The 23,068-nt window shown below is 42.2% G+C and overlaps 3 protein-coding genes across 4 annotated transcripts; all 3 read right to left on the minus strand.

The window, feature by feature from the left end:
- Positions 1 to 1,640: 1,640 nt before the first annotated feature.
- On the minus strand, positions 1,641 to 5,882 carry LOC129861824 (synaptotagmin 1-like). The gene is made up of 7 exons (XM_055932970.1): positions 5,805 to 5,882; positions 4,555 to 4,744; positions 4,292 to 4,371; positions 3,449 to 3,859; positions 3,249 to 3,368; positions 3,039 to 3,150; positions 1,641 to 2,943 (listed from the first exon to the last, which is right to left on the minus strand). Exons 1-7 carry the CDS (start codon positions 5,880 to 5,882, stop codon positions 2,636 to 2,638), a joined length of 1,299 nt encoding a protein of 432 aa, XP_055788945.1. The 3' UTR covers positions 1,641 to 2,635.
- A 1,045-nt stretch (positions 5,883 to 6,927) lies between these two features.
- si:dkey-12e7.4 (uncharacterized protein LOC558132 homolog) lies at positions 6,928 to 11,019 on the minus strand. Of its 2 annotated transcripts, none has more exons than XM_055934223.1 (6): positions 10,754 to 11,019; positions 8,636 to 8,687; positions 8,343 to 8,530; positions 8,084 to 8,242; positions 7,857 to 7,967; positions 6,928 to 7,684 (listed from the first exon to the last, which is right to left on the minus strand). In XM_055934223.1, the coding sequence occupies exons 1-6, from the start codon at positions 10,967 to 10,969 to the stop codon at positions 7,571 to 7,573; spliced, it is 840 nt and encodes a 279-aa protein (XP_055790198.1). In that variant the 5' UTR covers positions 10,970 to 11,019; the 3' UTR covers positions 6,928 to 7,570. The 2 variants fall into 2 exon arrangements, with proteins under 2 accessions (XP_055790198.1, XP_055790199.1); XM_055934224.1 differs by lacking the exon at positions 10,754 to 11,019 and adding an exon at positions 9,487 to 9,745.
- A 5,391-nt stretch (positions 11,020 to 16,410) lies between these two features.
- got2a (glutamic-oxaloacetic transaminase 2a, mitochondrial) lies at positions 16,411 to 21,435 on the minus strand. Its single transcript, XM_055934226.1, has 10 exons — positions 21,247 to 21,435; positions 20,069 to 20,225; positions 19,750 to 19,878; positions 19,593 to 19,652; positions 19,104 to 19,265; positions 18,890 to 18,994; positions 18,643 to 18,793; positions 18,358 to 18,523; positions 18,120 to 18,270; positions 16,411 to 17,972 (listed from the first exon to the last, which is right to left on the minus strand). Exons 1-10 carry the CDS (start codon positions 21,324 to 21,326, stop codon positions 17,850 to 17,852), a joined length of 1,284 nt encoding a protein of 427 aa, XP_055790201.1. The 5' UTR covers positions 21,327 to 21,435; the 3' UTR covers positions 16,411 to 17,849.
- Positions 21,436 to 23,068: the final 1,633 nt, after the last annotated feature.

Consider the following 23,068-nt stretch of genomic DNA (forward strand, 5'->3'; position numbering starts at 1 on the left):
AAGTGACTATGTGTAATGGGTTTCGTCCTCTTCGTCTGACGAGGAGTAGCAAGGATCGGACCAATGCGCAGCGTGGTAAGTGTCCATATTCGATTTATTAACTGAACACTAAGAAATACAAAATAACACCGTGAAATGCAAAACGAAAACGAAACAGTCCCGTATGGTGATAACACAGACACAGGAAACAACCACCCACAAAACACAAAGAAAAACAGTCTACCTCAATATGGCTCTCAATCAGAGACAACGACTGACACCTGCCTCTGATTGGGAACCATACTAGGCCAAACACAGAAATAGACAACCTAGACATACAACATAGAATGCCCACCCACATCACACCCTGACCAAACAAAACATAGAAACATACAAAGCAATCTATGGTCAGGGCGTGACACTATGCATAATAAACAGCGAGTAGCAACAGTGTAAAATTTAAGGGGGGGGATGTCGAGCAGTTGCCATACCAGGCCGGGTCAGGATGCTCTCGATGGTGCAGCTGTAGAACTTTTTGAGGATCTGGGGACCCATGCCAAATCTTTTCAGTCTCCTGAGGGGGAGAAGGTGTTGTTGTGCCCTCTCCACGACTGTCTTGGTGTGTTTGGACCATGATAGTTTGTAGATGATGTTGACACCAACAATCTTGAAACTCACGACCCGCTCCACTACAGCCCCGTCAATGTGAATGGGGGCATGTTCGGTCCTCCTTTTCATACTTTCCTCATCTTTGTACTGTGTACTTGAGCTTGTGTCCTCAAAAGTGACTAAACCACAGCAATTTATCAAAATAATTTTAACCTTTCTTGGAGTATGCAGCATTACTGGTTATTGTTTAGTTATTGTTTATGTCCCTCTCATGATAAATAATTACTTTTGGGGATTACGTAGATTACACTTACATTTAGTTACATTTAAGAGGTTTTAAAAAGCATTATGGCTGTGTGCATATTGTGCATTCCACTGTGCAAAACCCTTAGTAGAATGGACAGAATCCTCCCACTGCGGCAGGTCACTGACCTGCATAACCCCTGAGAGCTGTACTTCATTAGGAGTGTGGACACTGGACAGTAATTGCCTGTAGACTGCAGCCCTTCTAAAGGCATGGCTGTAAGTCCCTTCCATCTCAAGGTCTCTAAGTTTATTTTCTCAGGCCTCTGTGTGTTCACATTAGGAGGTAGTAGGTAGGGGGGTGGCAGCTAGCAAGAGCAAACAGCACATTGGCCAGGAAAAGGGGTGGGCAACGCCTGGGAATGGCCTTGAGAGGGTGAGATGCAAGTTGACCACTAATCTCACATCAACAGCTCACAGTGTTGGGAGAGGTTTTGTAGTTTCATTTTGTGATTGGGGAAGCACATGTTTTGGGGTTGCGGTCTGAACTTAAACAACTCTTCTGTTTTTGCATTTTTCAAACACCTGAGAATTTTGCATTTTTCTAACACGTGAAACATGCCTAATTCTAATGTAAAAAAAACATATTTTTTCTGCATAGTTTATTTTAGCGAAGATAGTTAGACAAACTACTCTAACTTGATTGATAGCTTGAAATAGCTTGGTAGCTAGTTATGAGATTGGGAGATTGGGAACCTATCTAGCTGGATATCTAAAGTCAACTTCATCAAATTGTTAGGTGGCTAGTATTACAGAGAAACAAAACAGTTTTGTTTTATTATTCATCAAGAAGGCATCAATAGGTTACATAGCTTGATCAAATTCATTTAAAAACATACTTCCTGCCCATCACCGGCAGCTAAAATCAAATCAAACGCTGTGTGTGTCACTCTACTCTCTCTCCACTGGGCACACACTTGGTGAATCAACTTTGTTTCAACGTCATTTCAATGAAATAACATTGAATCAACGTGGAATAGATGTTGAATTGACGTCTATGCCCAGTAAGTCTCCCCTCCACTGACGATACTGCACGCACTATCTGGCATCCTGCCTAGGCATCTTTTGCTCCGTGCACCTTGGAAGGAACCACTTACCAGGGAGAATGGGGGGTGGGGGTTATTCTTTGCCTGGTCCAGTCAGTGTGTTCCCTCCACAAAAAACAGCTGACAGATCTTTTTATAAATAATTATGATAGAATGTGGGCTTGAAATTTAGTTAGAAATTCATTTAACATCTTAAAAAAACAAGATGCCCACTATGGGCATGACGCCACTGTCTGCACCAATTTTCTAGAAGAAATTGAAGTACCTTGCAAGTGCCTAAACTGCTCGTGGGAGTCCGACTTCAGAGCCGAGATTATATAAATATGTGAATGTTTTTACTCAACCTCTTTGCCCATAGATTTCTTCAAGAAATTATCTACTGAGTATAAGTGCCCTCTAGTGTTCCTAAAAGGGGGGGTGCAGCGCAACGTTAAATACTTAGCATACTGGTAATACTTCTATTATTCACAGGTGATCAGGCACTGCTCATATCAGGTGAGCAGCTGGAATGTATTATTTATCCACACAATTTCAATATAGTAGTCTATATTTCATAGATAGGTGATATCAGTTGTGAGAAATAGCTTGAAAAACGAAATGTCAGTGTAAATCCCTTGTAATGCTGGTCCTTCACACATTTCCAATATGCTGTGCATCACAAGAACATAGTCAAAGTAGGTGGACTGGCCTGGCTAGCCTCAGATTAGGAGCTGATGCCACTTTGCTATTGGCTGACGAATTGATCGCATCATCAAACTCCAGTGTTCATCCTCTGAGCTCTTTCCCTTTCCAAAGGTGACCTGGCCAACCAGGCGTTTGGATGACTTCTTGGCTGCAGGGATCTCGTACACAGAGAGCACAATGCAGCACTCCTTGATCTGTGGGTCTGGCAGTGTGAACATCATGACTTCGTTGAAGACGGTCACTTCCCTCCAGGTCTTAACAGTGGACTTCTGGTGCCGCAGCTTGAACTGGTTGCAGAGGACACTGATCTTGCCATACAATGCTGCGAACAGAGTCAACAGAACCTTTATCTACAATGCAACAGTATGCAACTTCGGCTCAATAATGAGTTTATCACACAAGAAAAGTGGCATTTACCTTGATTTTTTTTACTTGGCTGAGGTGGTGCCCTGATTTTCAGCAGACCAACCTCTAGCCTCTGGAGGGTGGGGAGATACTTCATAAAGAGAAGCACCTCTCCAACCAGGTCCTGGAAATTATAATAATGTATTACTGAAGTCAAGACAGTACACAGACAGGATTGATGTAATTTTTTACACATAGATCCAGATAGAGTGTATCACCCACCTTCTGTGGTGCCTGTAGGTCCTTGAGGACTTCAAGAGGGTATGAGATTTCCATATCACACAGATGAACTCTGACCTCTCCCAGGATCCTATGCCTGGAGAATTTATCAAAGTCTTTAACCTGCGGAAAAGAGAAAAAGATGTTGTAATCTGATCTAATTAGCTTGTCAATGTAATTCAATAATTCTCTCAGTTATGTACCTCAAACCTGATGGTGATGTGAGGGACATCCTCCTCCTCCAGAGAGCAGAAGAACTGGTCCCCAAACGTTGGGCTGCTGCTGTCCTTCACCATACGGGACTGCCACTCATGGAGCACACACTGCAGTGAAGGAGAGGACTGCTCCTCCTTCTCCTTCTCCTGCCCGGCCCATAGCAGCCGGACCCTCACAAAGGGGTCCACACTGCGGCTGAAGTCCCTCACCGGCAGACCCCAGGCTTCCAGAAGGGTGACCACCAGTCTGGACTGCAGCTGGTCATAGTAGAGGGAAAAGCGCAGGGAGCCCTGCACCACCACCTCTTCCTGCTGGTCCTCCAGGCTGAGCAACTCCACATGGCTGCCCATGGACAGGCAATTGCTCAACCTCCACGTCTCTTCATGGAGCTTCTCCACCTGGGGAACAGATATGGTCTTACTATCTGTTTCAGTGTGTTTAAGAGTGAGTTTTTGAGATGTAAATGCACTGAATTCATTTGTTGTTGTAGGCTGTAGAGTTATTTGACAAAAACGCTACAGTCCCAAGCTAATTCACATGACTAACCCTAGTTTGTGAACTCTATCTCTCACTGTATATTACAATGTGTGAAAACTGACTATGGTAGGCAACACTGAGAGAAAACTCTCTAAACCACAGCTCACTGAGATATGCCCTCTGTTTGATTTACATGCATCCAAGAACAACATGGGTGGAAAGATACACACAGATATTAGTAGAAGCTTGTTGCTCAATGTGTCAGTGATAGCAATGTAGACAAATGAAATGGGAGAGCGTTCCTTGTGAGTAAGGAAAGGAATAAATAGTTACAAGTAATAGAGAGCTCTTACCTTGAAATTAGGCATCTGGGTTTCTGTGTCGAAGACCCCAGACTTTGCTGGCTTGCCATCAGATGAAAGTAACTCATCAACTGCAGTGAATAGAAATATAGCAGCATGAGCCAAAGTCTTATCCCAAAAATGTAGGAGTTTGCTATACAGAATGTTCAGTACTTGAATTATTACTCAATCTAATTCTACTGTATATTGGTGTTTGACCTATATGGTTTGACAAAAAGCCAACTGATAACTTAGATTAGTTTTAGTTAACTTACGAGGTTTCCTTGGAGCATATGAGCGGTATCGGTATAATTGCCACACCAGAATGCTCAGAGCAATCAGGAAGAGGGTTGCAGAGATTCCCAGGATACAGTACTTGACCTCTTCAGTGAAGGGCATACGTAGGTCCCCAATGGACAGGTCCGTGGTGGCAAGGAAATTCATGTCTCTCTGCCATGTGAAGTCCTGTATAGCAGAACTCCATATAATTTCAACACTTCTAATGCTCTATTCAAATCATATATTCACTCCGGTATCCTATATGCAAAATGAGTGCAATTCTCAATGGTTAAACGACATCGGTAGGATCCAGTAACAACCTTTCGGCTAGTCTCCTTCTGGAAATGAAACTAAAATCTCACCTGTGGAAAACATTGCTACTTAAACATCGTCCTATTCTTCCATCTGTCGTTCATATTATTAATTGACATTTACATTATAGAGCAGGGATCATCAACTAGATTCATCCGTGGGGCCGATGTTTTCTTGAGCGGATGGTCGGGGGGCCGGAACATAATTACATCTAGTTTGTAGACTGCAAATTGACAGCAAGAAGCCCAAACGGATATAATATTTGACTAAAACATTATAATTTCAAACCTTGCTTACATTTGTATATGATGACATGTATCTCTCTATTATGCGTGGGAATACTTGGGAACAGACTTAGAAAATTAGAATCACTTGGAGCTGATTCCCTGGTGTTTTCAGTCTTTTATGGCCAGCAATGAACATTTAAAAAAAGACAATTATTTATTTATTTTGCTCAGAAAATGTGGCCCCCCCTGCTATAGCGAGACAACATTCTTTAGTTAGTGTTGCTGTATAACAACTCCGTCATAACCACGAAAATTACACTGAACAAAAATATAAACGCGTGTTGGTCCCATAATTCATGAGCTGAAAAGAAAAATCCCCTACAAAAAGCTTATTTATCTTAAATTTGCTGCACAAATTTGTTCACATCCCTGTTAGTGAGCAATTCTCATTTTCCAAGATAATCCATCCACCTGACAGGTGTGGAATATCCCCCACCTTGTGCTGTGGACAATAAAAGGCCACTTTAAAATGTGCAGTTTAGTCACACAGCACAATGCCACAGATGTTTCAAATTTTGAGGGAGCATGTAATTGGCATGCTGACTGCAGGAATATCCACCAAAGCTGTTGCCAGAGAATTTAATGTTAATTTCTCTTCCATAAGCTGCCTCCAACGTCGTTTTATAAAATGTGGCATTATGTCCAACCGGCTTCAGAACCGCAGACCACGTGTAACCACGCCAGTCCAGGACCTCCCCATCAGGCTTCTTCACCGGCAGGATCATCTGAGGGGGGGGGGGGGGGGGGGGTTGGTGCTGAGGAGTCTTTCTGTCTGTAATAAAGCCCTTTTGTGGTGAAAAACTAATTGATCTGATTGGCTGGGCCAGGCTGCCAAGTGGGTGGGCCCATGGCTGCACTCCTGCCCAATCGTGTGAACGGCATAGATTAGGGCCTAATGAATGTATTTCAATTCACTGATTTAAATTAACTGTAACTCAGTAAAATCTTTGAAATGGCTGCATGTTGTATTTATATTTTTGTTCAGTATATATTAGAGAAGTAAGCTAAAGATATATATTCAAAGCAAGTGGCTCCCCAATAGCATGTTATTACACATTATTTACAAGTGTATAACAATGAAGTCACCCATATCCTTAATCCTTATTCACTGTATTCTGTCCATTCTTTACAATTGCCAGATAGAAATACAGTGACACACTCTGGCAAACATAATCTGAGAGATGTACAATTATAAAAGACTAAACAGAATGTGATATTTGTGAAATAAGAATGAATACCTTATGACACAGTCTGTCTGTCCCTCTCCTCCATTCACTGTCATCTGTGTGTTTACATTACCATACATTCGTTCTCTGGCGGACTGACTCACTGATCATTACAGCACCTGACTATCCACCACCTGGTTAAACAGGTCTGATTAGTTTCTAATGATTGTCCAAGACTGGCTTGTCTTATTCACTTCCTCCAAAAGCAGCCTTGACATTTGAAGCTATCTGGCTCATTGTTCCACCAGCCCGATTTGCAAAGCAACTGCTAGGTGAGGTTTATCACATGTAGTACCCAAATAGCCACCAGATGAATAAGATAGTATGCACATAAAACAGGGTTGAATTGTTTCAGCAGTCCACCTAGTAGTGTTTGGATGTTTAAGTGATCATATATTATTGACTTCTGAATTGAAAATGTCTTAATAGTGTTTGTTTTGTGCAGAGACATGCAGCTCTCTGAGATAACTAGAGCAAAGCGAAAGCATTCCTAACATTTAGAAGAGAAGGTTTTTAAAATATCCACCCACTTCCTTGTTCCTCATTTCTCAACATTTTTGTGCATAACTTTTATTTCAGCTAACATCAGACAAACTCCTACTATGCGTCATAGGGGACATAACAGAGGATACATTTTATTTTCCAGGATACTGCATGTTACTATATTTTCTAAAGACACAAATAAATACTCTTCATTACTATTGTTAACACCAAAAGTTTCATTGGAAAAGAGAGCAGTAACATTCATCATCCTTTCAGACTTAACGGTGTGATATTTTTTCATAATAACTTAAGGAAGTGCCAGAACACTCACTGCTCGGAAATTAAACAATATAATTTAATATCCTCTTAGAGGTTTACAAAGACATCTGGGAAGATACTTATCCTAAGCTGAAAGAACAACTTCCTTCAAAGACAAACAAAAGACTGTCCACTATTTTCTTCCTCGCCACTTCAACCTGTTGCACATAGGCCTACAGAACAATTAACTTGCCTCGTTTTAATAACATAGGCTAAGCATACAGTGTCAGTGTTACAGCAAATAAAACTTAATGTCATATAGAACATTACATGATGCATTTTTTCATGCAAAACTGCTATCTAGGTAGTACATTCAACTTTGCATAGTCAAAGCATAAACATGTGCAAACCAACAACTTATAAAATCATCCATGGTGATATTCCAATCACCAGGGTAGTGGCTCCCCGGTGTAGTGTAGAAATGACCCATGATCCTTTTCAGTCAATCCACCAATTACTGACAACACAGAAGATATGCTCTCCTCTGGACTCAAAGGTGCCTGGAGGAAAAGGGGAAATTATAAAGATTATTCATTATCAATGTTTCCCTAAAAAAACGACTATTTATTCTCATGGGGCTATTACTAAAATAAACAAGTACGGATGTAGGGAAAGATATTGTGATGCAGTGTTTATTATGTTCTCTCTGCTGAGAAGAGAATAGAGGCTTACTTCTGGTCCTCCCATGTCAGTGCGTACCCAGCCAGGGTGGAGGCCCATGCACAGGATTCCATCAGCCTCCAGATCCACTGCCATGCAACGTGTCACCATGTTCAGGGCACTCTGTCAATACACAACAACTTGTTGTCAGAGCTATGTCACTTATGTTACTCTGGCTTATATCTGCTCGACTCCTGTCAACATTTATCAGGTTGTCAAATGACCAATGATACAGATACCTTGGAGGTTCTATAAGGATACCATTTGAAGTTCTTGGCCCGGTCACCCCAGTTGAGCTCGACTGACCCTAACAAGGAAGTCATGTTGATGACCGCAGCTCTATGGATGCCCATCCCCGTGCCTTTGGCAGCTGCCCTCTTCAGCAGGGGTAGGAGAGCCTGGCAGAGATACAGAATGTGAGAACATTTCTATTTCTCTCATGCAGGTGGACTATCATGTATTTTTGTTTATGCAAAGATAAAAATTAACAAATGAAACCTTAGTGATCATAAGTGGGGCCACAGAGTTGGTGTGGAAGTTCTCCAACATCTTCTCAGCCGTGACTGTCTCAAAATTGGCGACAACATTGATTCCAGCATTGTTGATTAGACAATTGAGGCCCAGCTCCTGAACAAGCAGGTCAACGTCTTGTGCAGCTTTCTCTATGCTCTCCTGACTGACAACATCTGGAGAGGAGGCAAAGTCAGTATAGCAAAGTATAGCATTATATCATGCATACAAAGTATAGCATTATATCATGCATGCATGTATATTGATTTAATTATTCTTACCAAGTGTTATTATATGGATATTTGGATGTCTTTCAGCTAGTTTCTGCAGTTCCTGCAAAACACAGAGAATTACTTCACACAACTACATTGCACATGACAGGTGTGCAGATCGGCATTCACCAGTGACATAGACTAGACATAAAATAGTAAATCCGGGACTCTCAAATTAGTATGATATGTTACGTTTGGTATGGTTACATAAGACAGAAGGTTACTTAAGGAAATAACACAGAAGGGTGGATGGGTAGGTGTATAAGATTGTCTAGCAACCCAAAGTTTGCTTGTTCAAATCTCATCACGGACCACTTTGCAACTACTTAGCATGTTAGCTAACCATTCCCTTAGCCATAACCATTTAACCGTACTTAGTATGTTAGCTAACCCTTCCCTAACCTTAATTAACCCTTTAACCTTAGCTAGGTGGCTAATGTTGGCTAGGCTGGAGGTTAGGGGTTAAGGTTATGGTTAGGAGTTAAGTTAAAGGGTTAGGGAAAGGGTTAGCTAAAATGCTAAGTAGGTCCAAAGTAGATAAAAAGTAGTAAGTAGTTGCTGCTTAGCTAAAATGCAAAAGTAGTCCGTGATAAGATTCAAAAACGCAATCTTTGGGTCGCAAGACGTTTGCATTACTTTAAGCCTAACCATAACCCCTAACCCCTAGCCTAGCTAAAGTTAGCCACAACAAATTGGAATTTGTAACATATCATACGTTTGGCAAATTTGTAACATATTGTACGAATACAAAATTGGTCTGTTTGAGAAAGTATGAGCAAATGTTAGCCTACATCAACATGTAAAAAATATTGAGAATATGCAAATGACCTGTATGACAGACCTTACATGACATGACATACCCTCGTAAAACTGACCATCCTACCGATCCTTGACTTCGGCGATGTCATTTACAAAATAGCCTCCAACACTCAACAAATTGGATGCTGTTATCACAGTGCCACCCGTTTTGTCACCAAAGCCCCATATACTACCCACCACTGCGACCTGTATGCTCTCGTTGGCTGGCCCTTGCTTCATACTCGTCGCCAAACCCACTGGCTCCAGGTCATCTACAAGTCTCTGCTAGGTAAAGCCCCGCCTTATCTCAGCTCACTGGTCACCATAGCAGCACCCACCTGTGGCACGTGCTTCAGCAGGTATATTTCACTGTCACCCCCAAAGCCAATTCTTCTTTTGGCCGCTCCTCCTTCCAGTTCTCTGCTGCTAATGACTGGAACGAACTGCAAAAATCTCTGAAGCTGGAGACTCTTACCTCCCTCACTAGCTTCAAGCACCAGCTGTCAGAGCAGCTCACAGATCACTGCATCTGTACATAGCTCATCTGTAAATAGCCCATCCAATCTACCCTCATCCCCATACTGTATTTATTTATTTATCTTGCTCCTTTGCACCCCAGTATCTCTACTTGCACATTCATCTTCTGCACATCCTACCATTCTAGTGTTTAATTGCTATATTGTAATTACTTTGCCACCTGGGCCTATTTATTGCCTTACCTCTCTTATCCTACCTCATTTGCACATGCTGTATATAGATTTTCTACTGTATTATTGATCGTATGTTTATTTACTCCATGTGTAACTCTGTGTTGTTGTATGTGTCGAACTGCTTTGCTTTATCTTGGCCAGGTCGCAGTTGCAAATGAGAACTTGTTCTCAACTAGCCTACCTGGTTAAATAAAGGTGAAATAAAAAAATAAAAAAACATCTACCAACCCCAATAAAGAACACTGAAATGAAACAGACCGGTTTTGAACCCTCGACCTTCTAGATCGAAGTCTATCGCGCTATCGACGGTGCCACAAAACATGCTCGTGCGGTATAGTCGATTTCCGCACTTATAAACACAGGCTCGTTACACTACTTCCTCCTTTCCAAGAGCGCGTTCTCGCGCTAGCTTGCGACTCCATGTCTTACAGGAACGCACTCACCGGTCAAGCACACGCACTGTCGTGGATGCAAGATCCGATCACTTTTGACACCAATGTAATAAAACAGCAGAGTCGATTTCCGCGCTTATAAACCCAGGGTCGTTACAATACTTTAGCCTATGATACGCTCAAAACACAGCACAAGACGTATAACATTTCCGCATGTGTTTATTTACCTGGGCCCCGCTAGGGTTTCTGGCCGTGGCAATAATAATCTTGTCCGGATCAGAGCTCCCTGTCACCAGACTTTCCACTACTCGCAGACCGAGGCCTCGGCTGGCTCCTGTCACCATTACCGTTCGGCAATTTTTAAAAGCGCTAATCATGGTTATTATGAGAAATTTGGATTTGTTGTGGGCTATTTCTTCGTATCTAATGTAGTGAGTAATCATACCATGACTTACTGAAGTGGCTTAGCCTAGTCACATGATTTAAAGGCCTAGTGCAGTCATAAACGTAATTTCCCGTGTTTTATATATTTCCACACTATGAGGTTGGACTAAAACTGTGAAATTGTCAAAATTATGAGAATGTACTTTTAGTGTAAGAGCTGTTTGAAAAGACCTGAAATTTCAGTCTGTTTTGGTGGGAGGGAGTTTCGGCCTGCCTGGTGACATCAAATTAGTTAAAAGACCAATACGAAAGAGTTTCAAACCTCTGCGCCAATAACAGCTAGCTTCCAGTTTTTCACTCCCCACCCAGACCACTCCTAGACAGTCCTAACACAATTCTTGCTTGAGAAATTGCTATTTGCTAAGAAGCTGTTTTTGTTTATTTTGACTACTTTAATTGAAAACATCACAGTTAGGTGCTTTGTTTAATTTGTTAAGCAGAAAGGATTTGATATTGAAATAAAAACGTCTGCATTGTACCTTTAATGGAAAGTGCTTTAAGCTGCCTCTGTGCCCCTCTGTCTTGCAATGAATACATTTTAGGCCTATTATAGCACATTAGGAAAATAAATGTAATGTGTGTAATCATTTAGTAAAAAAATATTACTAGGCCCATAAAGCTATTAAATAAAATTAGGGTAGCCTACAATTAGTAGGCTAGGCCTAATATATACAGTACCAGTCAAAAGTTTGGACACACTTACTCATTGCAGGGTTTTACTTTATTTTTTACTATTTTGTACATTGTAGAATAATGGTGAAGACATCAAACTATAAATAACATCAGTCCAACTACCAACATTACATTAAAAACTGCAATATCTTATGCTTCATGGAGTCGTGGCTGAACGACGACATTATCAACATACAGCTGGCCGTGCTGCTACACCTGCATTGCTTGCTGTTTGGGGTTTTAGGCTGGGTTTCTGTACAGCACTTTGTGACATCAGCTGATGTAAAGATGGGCTTATAAATAAATTTGATTGATATACGCTGTATCGGTAGGATATAACAGCGGCGTCTGGTAAGACAAGGGGTGGCGGACTATGCATATATGTAAACAACAGCTGGTACACAATATCTAAGGAAATCTCAAGGTTTTGCTCGCCTGAGGAAGGGAATCTCATAATAAGCTGTAGACCACACTATCTACCTAGAGAGTTTTCATCTGTATTTTTCGTAGCTGTCTACATACCACCACAAACTGATGCGAGCACTAAGACCGCACTCAATGAGATCTATTCCGCCATAAGCAAACAGGAAAATGCTCATCCAGACGCGGCACTTCTAGTGGCCGGGGACTTTAATGCAGGGAAACTTAAATCTGTTTTACCAAATTTCTATCAGCATGTTAAATGTGCAACCAGAGGGGAAAAAACTCTAGACCACTTTTACTCCACACACAGAGATGCATACAAAGCTCTCCCTCGCCCTCCATTTGGCAAATCTGACCAAAATTCTATTCTCATGATTCCTGCTTACAAGCAAAAATGAAAGCAGGAAGCACCAGTGACTCGGTCAATAAAAAAGTGGTCAGATGAAGCAGATGCTAAGCTACAGGACTTTTTTTGCTAGCACAGACTGGAATATGTTCCGGGATTCTTCCTATGGCATTGAGGAGTGCACCACATCAGTCATTGGCTTCATCAATAAGTGCATCGATGATGTTGTCCCCACAGTGACCGTACGTACATACTCCAACCAGAAGCCATGGATTACAGGCAACATCCCCACTGAGCTAAAGGCTAGAGCTGCCGCTTTCAAGGAGTGGGACTCTAACCCGGAAGCTTATAAGAAATCCCGCTATGACCTCCGAATAACCATCAAACAGTGTGTCAATACAGGACTAAGATCGAATCGTACTACACCGGCTCCGACGCCAGTCGGATGTAGCAGGGCTTGCAAACCATTACAGACTACAAATGTTAGCACAGCCAAGAGCTGCCCAGTGACACGAGCCTACCAGACAAGATAAACTACTTCTATGCTCACTTCGAGGCAAATAACACTGAAACATGCATGTGAGCACCAGCTGTTCCGGACGACTGTGTGATCACTCTCTGCGCAGCTGATGTGAGTAAGACCTTTAAACAGGTCAACATTCACAAGGCCGCAGGGTCAGACAGATTACCAGGACGTGTACTGCGAGCATGCGCTGACCAACTGGCAAGTGTCTTCACTGACATTTTCAACCTCTCCCTGTCCGAATCTGTAATACCAACATGTTTTAAGCAGACCACCCTCCCTGTGCCCAAGAACACTAAGGTAACCTGCCTAAATGACTACCGACCCGTAGCATTCACGTCTGTAACCATGAAGTGCTTTGAAAGGTTGGTCATGGCTAACATCAACACCATTATCCCAGAAACCTTAGACCCACTCCAATTTGCATACCGCCCCAACAGATCCACAGATGATGCAATCTCTATTGCACTCCACACTGCCCTTTCCCACCTGGACACAAGGAACACCTATGTGAAAATGATATTCATTGACTACAGCTCAGCGTTCAACACCATAGTGCCCTCAAAGCTCATCAATAAGCTAAGGACCCTGGGACTAAACACCTCCCTCTGCAACTGGATCCTGTACTTCCTGATGGGCCGCCGCCAGGTGATAAGGGTAGGTAACAACACATCCACCACGCTGATCCTCAACAGAGGGGCCCCTCAGGGGTGCGTGCTCAGTCCCCTCCTGTACTCCCTGTTCACTCATGACTGCACGGCCAGGCACCACTCCAACAACATCATTCAATTTGCTGATGACACAACAGTGGTAGGCCTGATCACCGACAACAACGAGACAGTCTATAGGGAGGAGGTCAGAGACATGACCGTGTGGTGCCAGGACAACAACCTCTCTCCCAACGTGATCAAGACAAAGGAGATGATTGTGGACTACAGGAAAAGGAGGACCGAGAACACCCCCATTCTCATCAACGGGGTTGTAGTGGAGCAGGTTCAGGACTTAAATTTCCTTGGTGTCCACATCATCAACAAACTAACATGGTCCAAGCACACCAAGACAGTCATGAAGATGGCATGACAAAACCGATTCCCTCTTAGGAGACTGAAAATATTTGGCATGGGTCCTCAGATCCTCAAAAGGTTCTACAGCTGTGCCACCGAGAGCATCCTGACTGATTGCATCACTGCCTGGTATGGCAACTGCTCAGCCTCTGACCGCAAGTCACTACAGAGGGTAGTACGTACGGCCCAGTAGATCACTGGGGCCAAGCTTCCTGCCACCCAGGACCTCTATATCAGGCAGTGTCAGAGGAAGGCCCTAAAAATTGTCCAGCCACCCTAGTCATAGACTGTTCTCTCTGCTACCACACGGCAAGTGGTACCGGAGTGCCAAGTCTAGGTCCAAAAGGCTTCTAACCATAAGCCATAAGACTCCTGAACATCTTATCAAATGGTTACTCAGACTATTCGCATCCCCCCCCCCCCTTTTACGCCGCTGCTACTCTCTGTTATTATATATGAATAGTCACTTTAATAACTCTACCTACATGTACATATTACCTCGACTAACCGGTGCTCCCGCACATTAACTCTGTACCGGTACCCCCTGTATATAGTCTTGCTATTCGTATTTTACTGCTGCTCTTTAACGACTTGTTACCTTTATTTCATGTTCTTATCCGTATTTTTTTAACTGCATTGTTGGTTAGGGGCTTGTAAGTAAGCATTTCACTGTAATGTCTACTACACCTGTTGTATTCGGCACATGTGACTAATATAATATAATTTGAAATTGGTTTCTAGAGCTCCCGAGACTGCTACTATCTCCAAGCAATAAGACTGTTGAGTAGCTAATAATTGGCTGCCTGCCCACAAACTATCTGCACTGAGTCTATGCACACTCACACACATTCACCACTTACTCTGCTGCTACTATTTATTATTTGTATTTATTCTGCTGCCCAGTCACTTTTACCCTGCCTACAAGTACATATTTACCTCAACTACCACTATATCCCTGCACATTGAAATGGTACTGGTACTGACCTTGTACATAGTGTATATTCTTGTGTTTTATTTCTCGTATGTTTAAAAAAAATCGGACCTAGTATTGATGATATTTATATTAAAGGTCCTATTCTGGATGTTTTATTTACTAAATTTGATATTGAACACTGCATCATTGAGGAAGAGTTTGTATGTCAGCATTTTTGTTGTACTATTTTTTCTTTTAATGAATTCTGCACCTCTGACTTTTTCACAACTGCTACCAGTTTAGCACCAAAACATTTACAACAAAGACATGATATAGATAATAAATACAAGTGTGTAAAAAATACAAGGGGTATGTCATGCTGAAACCCTTTACAGCTTTGCCAATTCTATTTTTTATTTTAAAATCATCTTATTTAATGATTTGATCTATTTTATATTTAATAAGGCCACACCGTAGACTTAGATAGACATAGCATCATTGTGTCTGTCCCATTATGGCATCTGCGCATCGCTGAAGATATGTATAACTAACCCAAGATTGTTCATCTGTATCGTTTACACTGGGAGCAAATTAAGTATAGTCGGCAGAACCAGCAAGGAGGTGGGCAAAACCAAGCACGAGCTAGTGAGATCCTATTGGTGTGAAGTATTTGCATATTTCCGTTACGTAATGCCTCCTCTGTTCTCCTCCTCAATTTTACCTTGCACCCCTAAACAGCTAAAATTGAGAAAACGTTGTAAATGGATGCTTCAGCTTTATAACCCCTGTGACTTGACTGTGTTTCTTCTTCTGTTTGTGGCGGCGCCATTGAGCCCTCCATTTTTAAGTAGTATATTTTCTTCTTCTACTACTTCTGAGTTGGCAAACAAACTGAAGGGGTGCACACTGCCATCTAGTGTGTTGTTTGAACAGGTATAAAGCGACGTTTGCCTATTTACTGCCACCTGCAGTCATAGAATGTTTCCTCATGAGTATAATTCATTTGCTGATCTGTATGGAATTATGTGAGCCTTAACACATAGGAAGTCCCACCCAGTTAACTACTTCAAAATGGTTAAAGTCCTCAATGGCGCTGCCCATTATAAAATAAGCTTTTGGGCACTAGAGTTCTCTATCTCTATGTCACAGTGGGCCAGAGATAATAACAGACATGTGATAATCTGAACTATCCAAAAAGACCACTAGAGCTCATGATAAATTTCATAAAATTCTGGTAGTTTACTAGTAAACTTTGAAAGTTACTAGTAAAATACCCTCCCTTTGCAACCCTACTCAAGGTATTTCTACCTAAGGTTTCCAGTGTTCTGCATGCACTGAAGAGGAGTGTCCATGTCAGTAAGTTGTAGGCCTTTCTTGAATTAAAACAATTTTTGCACTTAATCCTTTCCCCGCTGCCTTACCGATCTTTTTTTACTAATACACAGTTTCCATTTTTTGTGCTTGAGTCATTGCTTAAAATTAAGAAACGGACATTTACAAACTGTGCAACCATCTTTATTTTAGTGACAATAACACTGGTCAGACATAAATAACGAAATGAAGCTGACTCAAATCTGAGAAACTCAGAAGATTACAGTACACATAAATCATGATCAGATTATTTCAGAGAATTGAGTACCATTCAAAAGAACATCAGATTAATTTGAATAGTGACATTGGGCAGAAAAAGATGACCGTTCCAGTAATTCAAAATCAGTGTCTAATTAGAACAAGCAGATGCCTCCACCAAAGGAAAGGAGTTCCAACTCCTGGGACCACATGGGGCCAGAGATCTGCAACCTCAACAGAGCAGGTGACTGAAAGGGTACAACTTCTGACATGCTTTAGAATGTTTGGGGCCCTGCAGTCCATAATCTACAAGGTGGAACCCACCAGTAATCTTTCACAACACAAAGTAAAAACCATAAGTCAGTGGTTGGCTTGAGGGCAAGTCTGTGTTAGAGGTTGGCTGGACTCTGCTTTCCATGGCCCATCAGAAATGTACACCACTCAAAGTCAGAGGGCAATCTTAAGGTGCATTACATTTGACTTTCAATGAAGGTGAAGCACATGAGGGGGAATGTATACAAGGCAATGTGCAAGCAGCAAAACTCCCTTCATGCTCCTGAAATTGAGTCAAAACAGTTCATACAGTATACTGTGTACAGCCCATAGATAAACATAGTTCAATTAAATGGTACAGCATTAGTGGGAGATGTGGCAGTTGATTGGTAGATGGTGGTCATCCGTTACAATAAATAACATCCTTAGCACACATTGTGGCCAGTTGATAATCACAATCGTTGACTCCATGCAGCGCATATCACCCCTCATAAAACAAGTGCCATGACTCCACTAGAATTACCTAGGCAGGTTCCACTGACAACGTTTTTCAGCGCCTGATATCTTTTTGAAAGATACTTTGTAAGTTAATCATTAATAATTCAGAGACGCATATTTCAATACAATTACCTGAAATAATTGTCTTAATCCTTATTACTTTGGTGTCCATGTCACAACCAACAGTTGAGCACAGTTCTTTTAGAGACAGGGTGTGTTCAAACTAAGTGAGAGGACTTGCTGCAATATAGACACGATTCTAAACGTGTGCTTTCATTGGGAAGTGTGATCTATAAGATATTTTGATGTCTGAAAAAGATTCAAGAGTTCCTTGATTTTTTTCTCCCAGGGAATCCACAATTTTCCCAAGGGACTCACAATTAAAAGCCTAGTTAGATGGTCCAACATACAATATCTAGACAATGCCAACAGAAAATTACAACAGAAATAACCCTATGGTATCTTTACTTTTGAGTCTTTCCCTAAAGGAAAGCTGAGGAGAGAGTTCATTTTCATAAGAACGTATTTTTCTTGTCTGACTCTACCGCCCCTCTGTCCTCTGATGGTGACTACGGTGTGTGACTCCTGGTCGACCATCTCACTTGGTCACTGCATGGATACCTTGTGCAAGGTAACCCACGTTGCCAGAGGTGACACCAGCCATGGAGATACGCCCATCCTTTGTCATGTAGACGGAGAACTCCTTCATAAGGCGCTCCACCTGCACAAGTTGAAATACAGTTATACTCATGACTCATCTGATACTTATAGTATAGTCAAGGTTTCATTTGATGATTCCTTTACAAGTAGGTGACCCGATGGAAATCACATACTATAGTATAAGACCGTGTAGAGACAGTTACTCTACCTGTTCAGGCTTCAGCCCTGTAAAGCAGAACATGCCAATCTGGTCGATGACATGCTTCCAGTTCCGAGTGGAGCCCTCCTTCTTCAGGTTGGCCACCAACAGCTCCCTCATTGTGATGATGCGGTTGGCCATACCATGCACCTCCCCAAGCCTAGAGAGAACAGTCGTGACTCAACTGGGCCCATATTTATTGCTGTGAGACAATTGAAGTATGACACTGTGGATGACTGTTACTCACCACTCTTTGTACAGGTCTGGTGTATTGAGGATGGTGGCAGCAATGCGTGCCCCATTCATGGGAGGGTTGGAGTAGATGGGCCGAATGAGGATCTTCAGCTGGGACTCCACACGATTGGCCTCCTCAGCATCCTTACACACAACAGTGAAGCCCCCAACACGCTCACCTGGGGACATAACACACCACCACACAAGGTATGTTGCTTAGCTTAAATAAACACAAAATAATTGGGTCCCCCCCCCAACCTTATACTCAAACATGACCAGTGTGATTATCATTACTCACCATAGAGACCCATGTTCTTAGCAAAAGACTGAGAAAGCACAATGTTGTGGCCTTGCTCAATAAAATAACGCACAGCCCAGGCATCACGGTCAATATCACCACTGGCAAATCCCTGGTAGGCCATGTCAAAGAACACCAGGAGGTTCCTTTTCTGGAATAAAGAAAATTGTTATATATTTTGGCCTGGTTCCCGGATCGAATGAGGTGTCAGAGGGCTACCGAGAACTTTATATTCAGCTGTGTTAACCTTCACTAGGTCAGAAATCTCCTTCCACTGCTCTGGGCGAGGGTCCACTCCTGTGGGGTTGTGGGCACAGGCATGAAGCATTATGACACTCTTCTCAGGGATTTTCTGAATAAGAGGAAACACATTTTTTTTTTTTTAATCTATAATACATGGACATACAATTATCTAGCAGTTTATTGTACTTTCTGTACACATTGACAGGGGGAGGTCTTACAGAGATGTCATTCAGGGCTCCCTGGAAGTCAAAGCCACAGGTCTTTGGGTCATAGTAGGTGTATGCCTTCAGTTGCATCCCAGCGTCTCTGAAGATGGGTGTATGGTTCCCCCAGGAAGGTTTGGGCAGGTACACGTCCCTGGCTTCTGTATGGAAACGGGACTGAGACGGGTGGAGGAATGAGACTTTCATTAATAAGCCTGTGCAGATGCAAAGTTTGCTGTTTGTGCCATCATTTTGTTACCTCAAACCTTCATTCTGTTACCAAACTTAGCATCTGCAATGTTCTTCAAGTAAATTTGTTTGTACAATTTTCTGTGGAAATTTTTAAAAGTATTCCTTGTGCATAGAGTTGTATGGTTTGTTTAACTTTACAATCATTGGTTTTTGCTTAACATACATTTTAAAGTGTACAATCCGAGTCTCAGCATCACTCTGTTACCATGGAACTACCCAGATGTAAAAAGGCAAAAGGATCAGGGCTCTTACCAGGAAGTTGGCTCCGATTCTCAAAGACCCAGTTCCAGAAATAGTTTGGACAGTGATGTTCTGTGAACAGGGAATAAACAACAAACTGTAAAAATAAGGCTTCTAATCTGTGCTGTGGAATCAGGATGTCTGAGGTTCCAGGAAAGGCTTGACTTACCCTGCCACTCTTGATAACCTCATTGTCATCTCCCAAAGCCAGCTTGGCGCATGCCTTGGTAAAGTCCCCCAGACCGCCAATAGCCAGGTATTCTTTGTCCAGCTTCTTTGCAGCAATCTGAGCTTCAGCCTAAGTATACACAGGGTCAAAGTCAAGCCAAGGTTTTTAGTTAAGTCTGTTCTCAGTGTCAAGGTGATTAAAGACAGCTAGGCTGATGTCTGTTTAACTTCTAGTCTCTTGTGAAAGTTGGGAGTTTCTCGTGTTATGATGGATATGATGAGATTAGTTATCATAAACATTATGCAGTGATTGAACACACCTTGCGAACACAGCTGAGGACATATGGCTTGCCCTGGTCATCACGGTATGCTCCTACACCCAGGTTAATCTTCTTGGGGTTGGTGTCCCGCTTGTAGGCCTCCGACACCCCCAGGATGGGGTCAGGGGGACCCATCTGCACCTTGGACCACCATGAGCTGAAACAGTCAGGGAGGGAGATTGAGACATCCAGTAGAAGATAGAGACAGTAAATCACAGACTTGCTTCAACTAGATTTACACCCAATTAAGTTGTCTGATACTTTTGCACTAAGGAGGATTCAATCCAAATTAGGTGGTGGTAATCACCTAATAATCTCAATTTGATTAGGCTGAAGTCTGCTTCCACACACAGGAATACACATACTGGATAGTCTGTGTGGCAGCATCAACAACCAACCACTAATGTTGCAAGGATGACATTCAGTAATCCTGCAATATTTCTGCCCATAGGCCTACAACATTTATTGCGTCAATTAAACTTAATTTCATCGGCCTAGCTAGCTATCTTTCAGTGGGCAGCCAGTCACCAGCAGTACAATAATGAAACATACTTGACCAGTCATGTGGAGGGTGAACATCACTAGCTAGGATGGCCAGCCAACTGGCGTTTTGTGACTTTAGCACAGTCATATAAATCTTTGTGTGTAGAAAGCTAACAAGGATGTTTCAACTCCAAGTTCTTGCTCTTTTGCCAACTCTACTATAATCATAAGAAAGAATATTAAGTATTGACACTTCATGTATGGCTATCAGCTAAAACGTTACCTGCTAAAACACATCACTGGATCCTAGTTACCTTAACAACGTTACCTTTACATGTATCCAGTCACTTAACAACCTTGGTTTGTTGTGAGGTTGCAAATAGCCAACCAGCCTCACAAGGCATAATGAAATCCGCTATAACATTGGCAAGGTAGATGGTTAGACTAACATGATAACTACATGGACATGGCTGTGAAAACTAGCTAGCTAGCGGTTCATATGTCTTGAGTTGGCCAGCTACAGTAGCCTGCTCCCTTTGAGGGGAAAGTCAAAGGGTCGTCTGCTAGCTAGCTAGAACTAGTATGCTTGCTAGCTCTACACGAGTTGCCTATCTATTGTTGTCAGCCTAGCTGGCCAGCTGACCAGTCAATAAAACAATAAAGCAGTAACGTTACTCTAAGAGCAGATGATTTACCTGGCACGAATGGAGAGGACACCCAATGGAGGGTGAACTCCGACGGTAGAAATGATCTTGCTAGATTTCAACAGGGCCATTGCTGATATTCGAGACGACACGCACGGAAAGCTGTCTCCTGAGTTCTCCCACACTGGACTAGCTAGTTGAAGTAGCTGTCAAAACCAGCACACCCCCACATGCTCGGCAGCGCAGACTGGTCTCATAGACTAGACGTAATATAGTAAACGTAAATCCGGGACGTTCAATTTAGACGGATATTGTTTGTTACGTTTGGTATGGTTAAATAATACAATCCAGGATTCCATTGAACATTTTTATGTGAGTAAAGTACATGTCTGATAAAACATGTATTGACAGGCCTGATGGAAATAGAACATCTTCGGTAAACTGTCGACAAAAATAAATATTTTAGATAATGTGGGATCTTTTTGTGTCTGTAATATTAATTATGCGAGAAATGTTGGTGGAAACGTTTTATGCGCAAATATTTAAATAATAACCATCATATCAAAGTAAACTTGGAGTCATGTGATGACATGTTGTGTGCTCCCCCGAACTAAGACTCATCTGGAAAGCATGCATTATGCCATGTTCAAAACAACTGGGAACTGTGAACCTGGAACTGGAAAATCTCCGACTTCCAACTTCAGCGCATTCAAAACAACTGGGAACTCGAGAAAAAAATAACTCTGACGGGTAAATTTGTTTTGAAAGGTCATCCAACTCGGAATTCCATGGCGGGATCTCATGCCTCTTTCTAGAGCTCCGGCTTTCTGACCTGAAGATTACCGAGTTCATGATTCAACCAACATTTTTTCAGAGTTTCCAGTTGTTGAAAGCACCATTAGGCTACAGATGAAATAAGTTATGATGAACTTCACAGGTGGTGAAAGTGCAAGGTGATGAGCTTGATGCTCCTTTACAATAAATATTGAGGGTCCTATTCTGGTGGCATGATAATCGATGCTTGGCTGCTTTTTGAAAAATACAAATAATCTAGCTCTTATCCATAATAATCTCATCATGTAGGCTATACGTGTGCTCTAGCCAACAATGTGCAGATAGTGCTGTTGGCTAGAGCACTCATGCCAAAACCAGAGTGGGCACACTTGCTATATAATGTATTTTTTTTACGTGAGAAAACCATCAGTTGAAAATGCGATGGAAACTCATTTAACTTGTGTTTTTTATTTGGTACATGGGAATTTAATGAGTCAATTTGATGGGAACACATCTCTGGTGGGGAAATGTTTTAATGCAGATTTTAGAATATTTGCATGAATATCTTTCACCAATTGGATGAAAACCTAGCTGTAGAAGGTTACTGAAGGCAAAAACAAAAATAAGGTGGCTGGTCGGGCTGGATAGGTGTGCGTATAATGTGATTGCCTAGCAATCCAAATATTTAATGTTGGAATCTCATCACAGTTTCATTTCTGAAACTGTCCGCCGCCATTGTCGCACCCCCTATTACCAGCCTGTTCAACCTCTCCTTCGTATCATCTGAGATCCCCAAGGATTGGAAAGCTGCCGCGGTCATCCCCCTCTTCAAAGGGGGAGACACCCTGGACGCAAACAGTTACAGACCTATATCCATCCTGCCCTGCCTATCTAAGGTCTTCGAAAGCCAAGTCAACAAACAGATCACTGACCATCTCGAATCCCACCGTACCTTCTCCGCTGTGCAATCCGGTTTCCGAGCCGGTCACGGGTGCACCTCAGCCACGCTCAAGGTACTAAACGATGTCATAATCGCCATCGATAAAAGACATTACTGTGCAGCCGTCTTCATCGACCTGGCCAAGGCTTTCGACTCTGT

Source organism: Salvelinus fontinalis, chromosome 9 (assembly GCF_029448725.1).
Source record: "Salvelinus fontinalis isolate EN_2023a chromosome 9, ASM2944872v1, whole genome shotgun sequence".
Lineage (NCBI taxonomy): Eukaryota > Metazoa > Chordata > Actinopteri > Salmoniformes > Salmonidae > Salvelinus > Salvelinus fontinalis.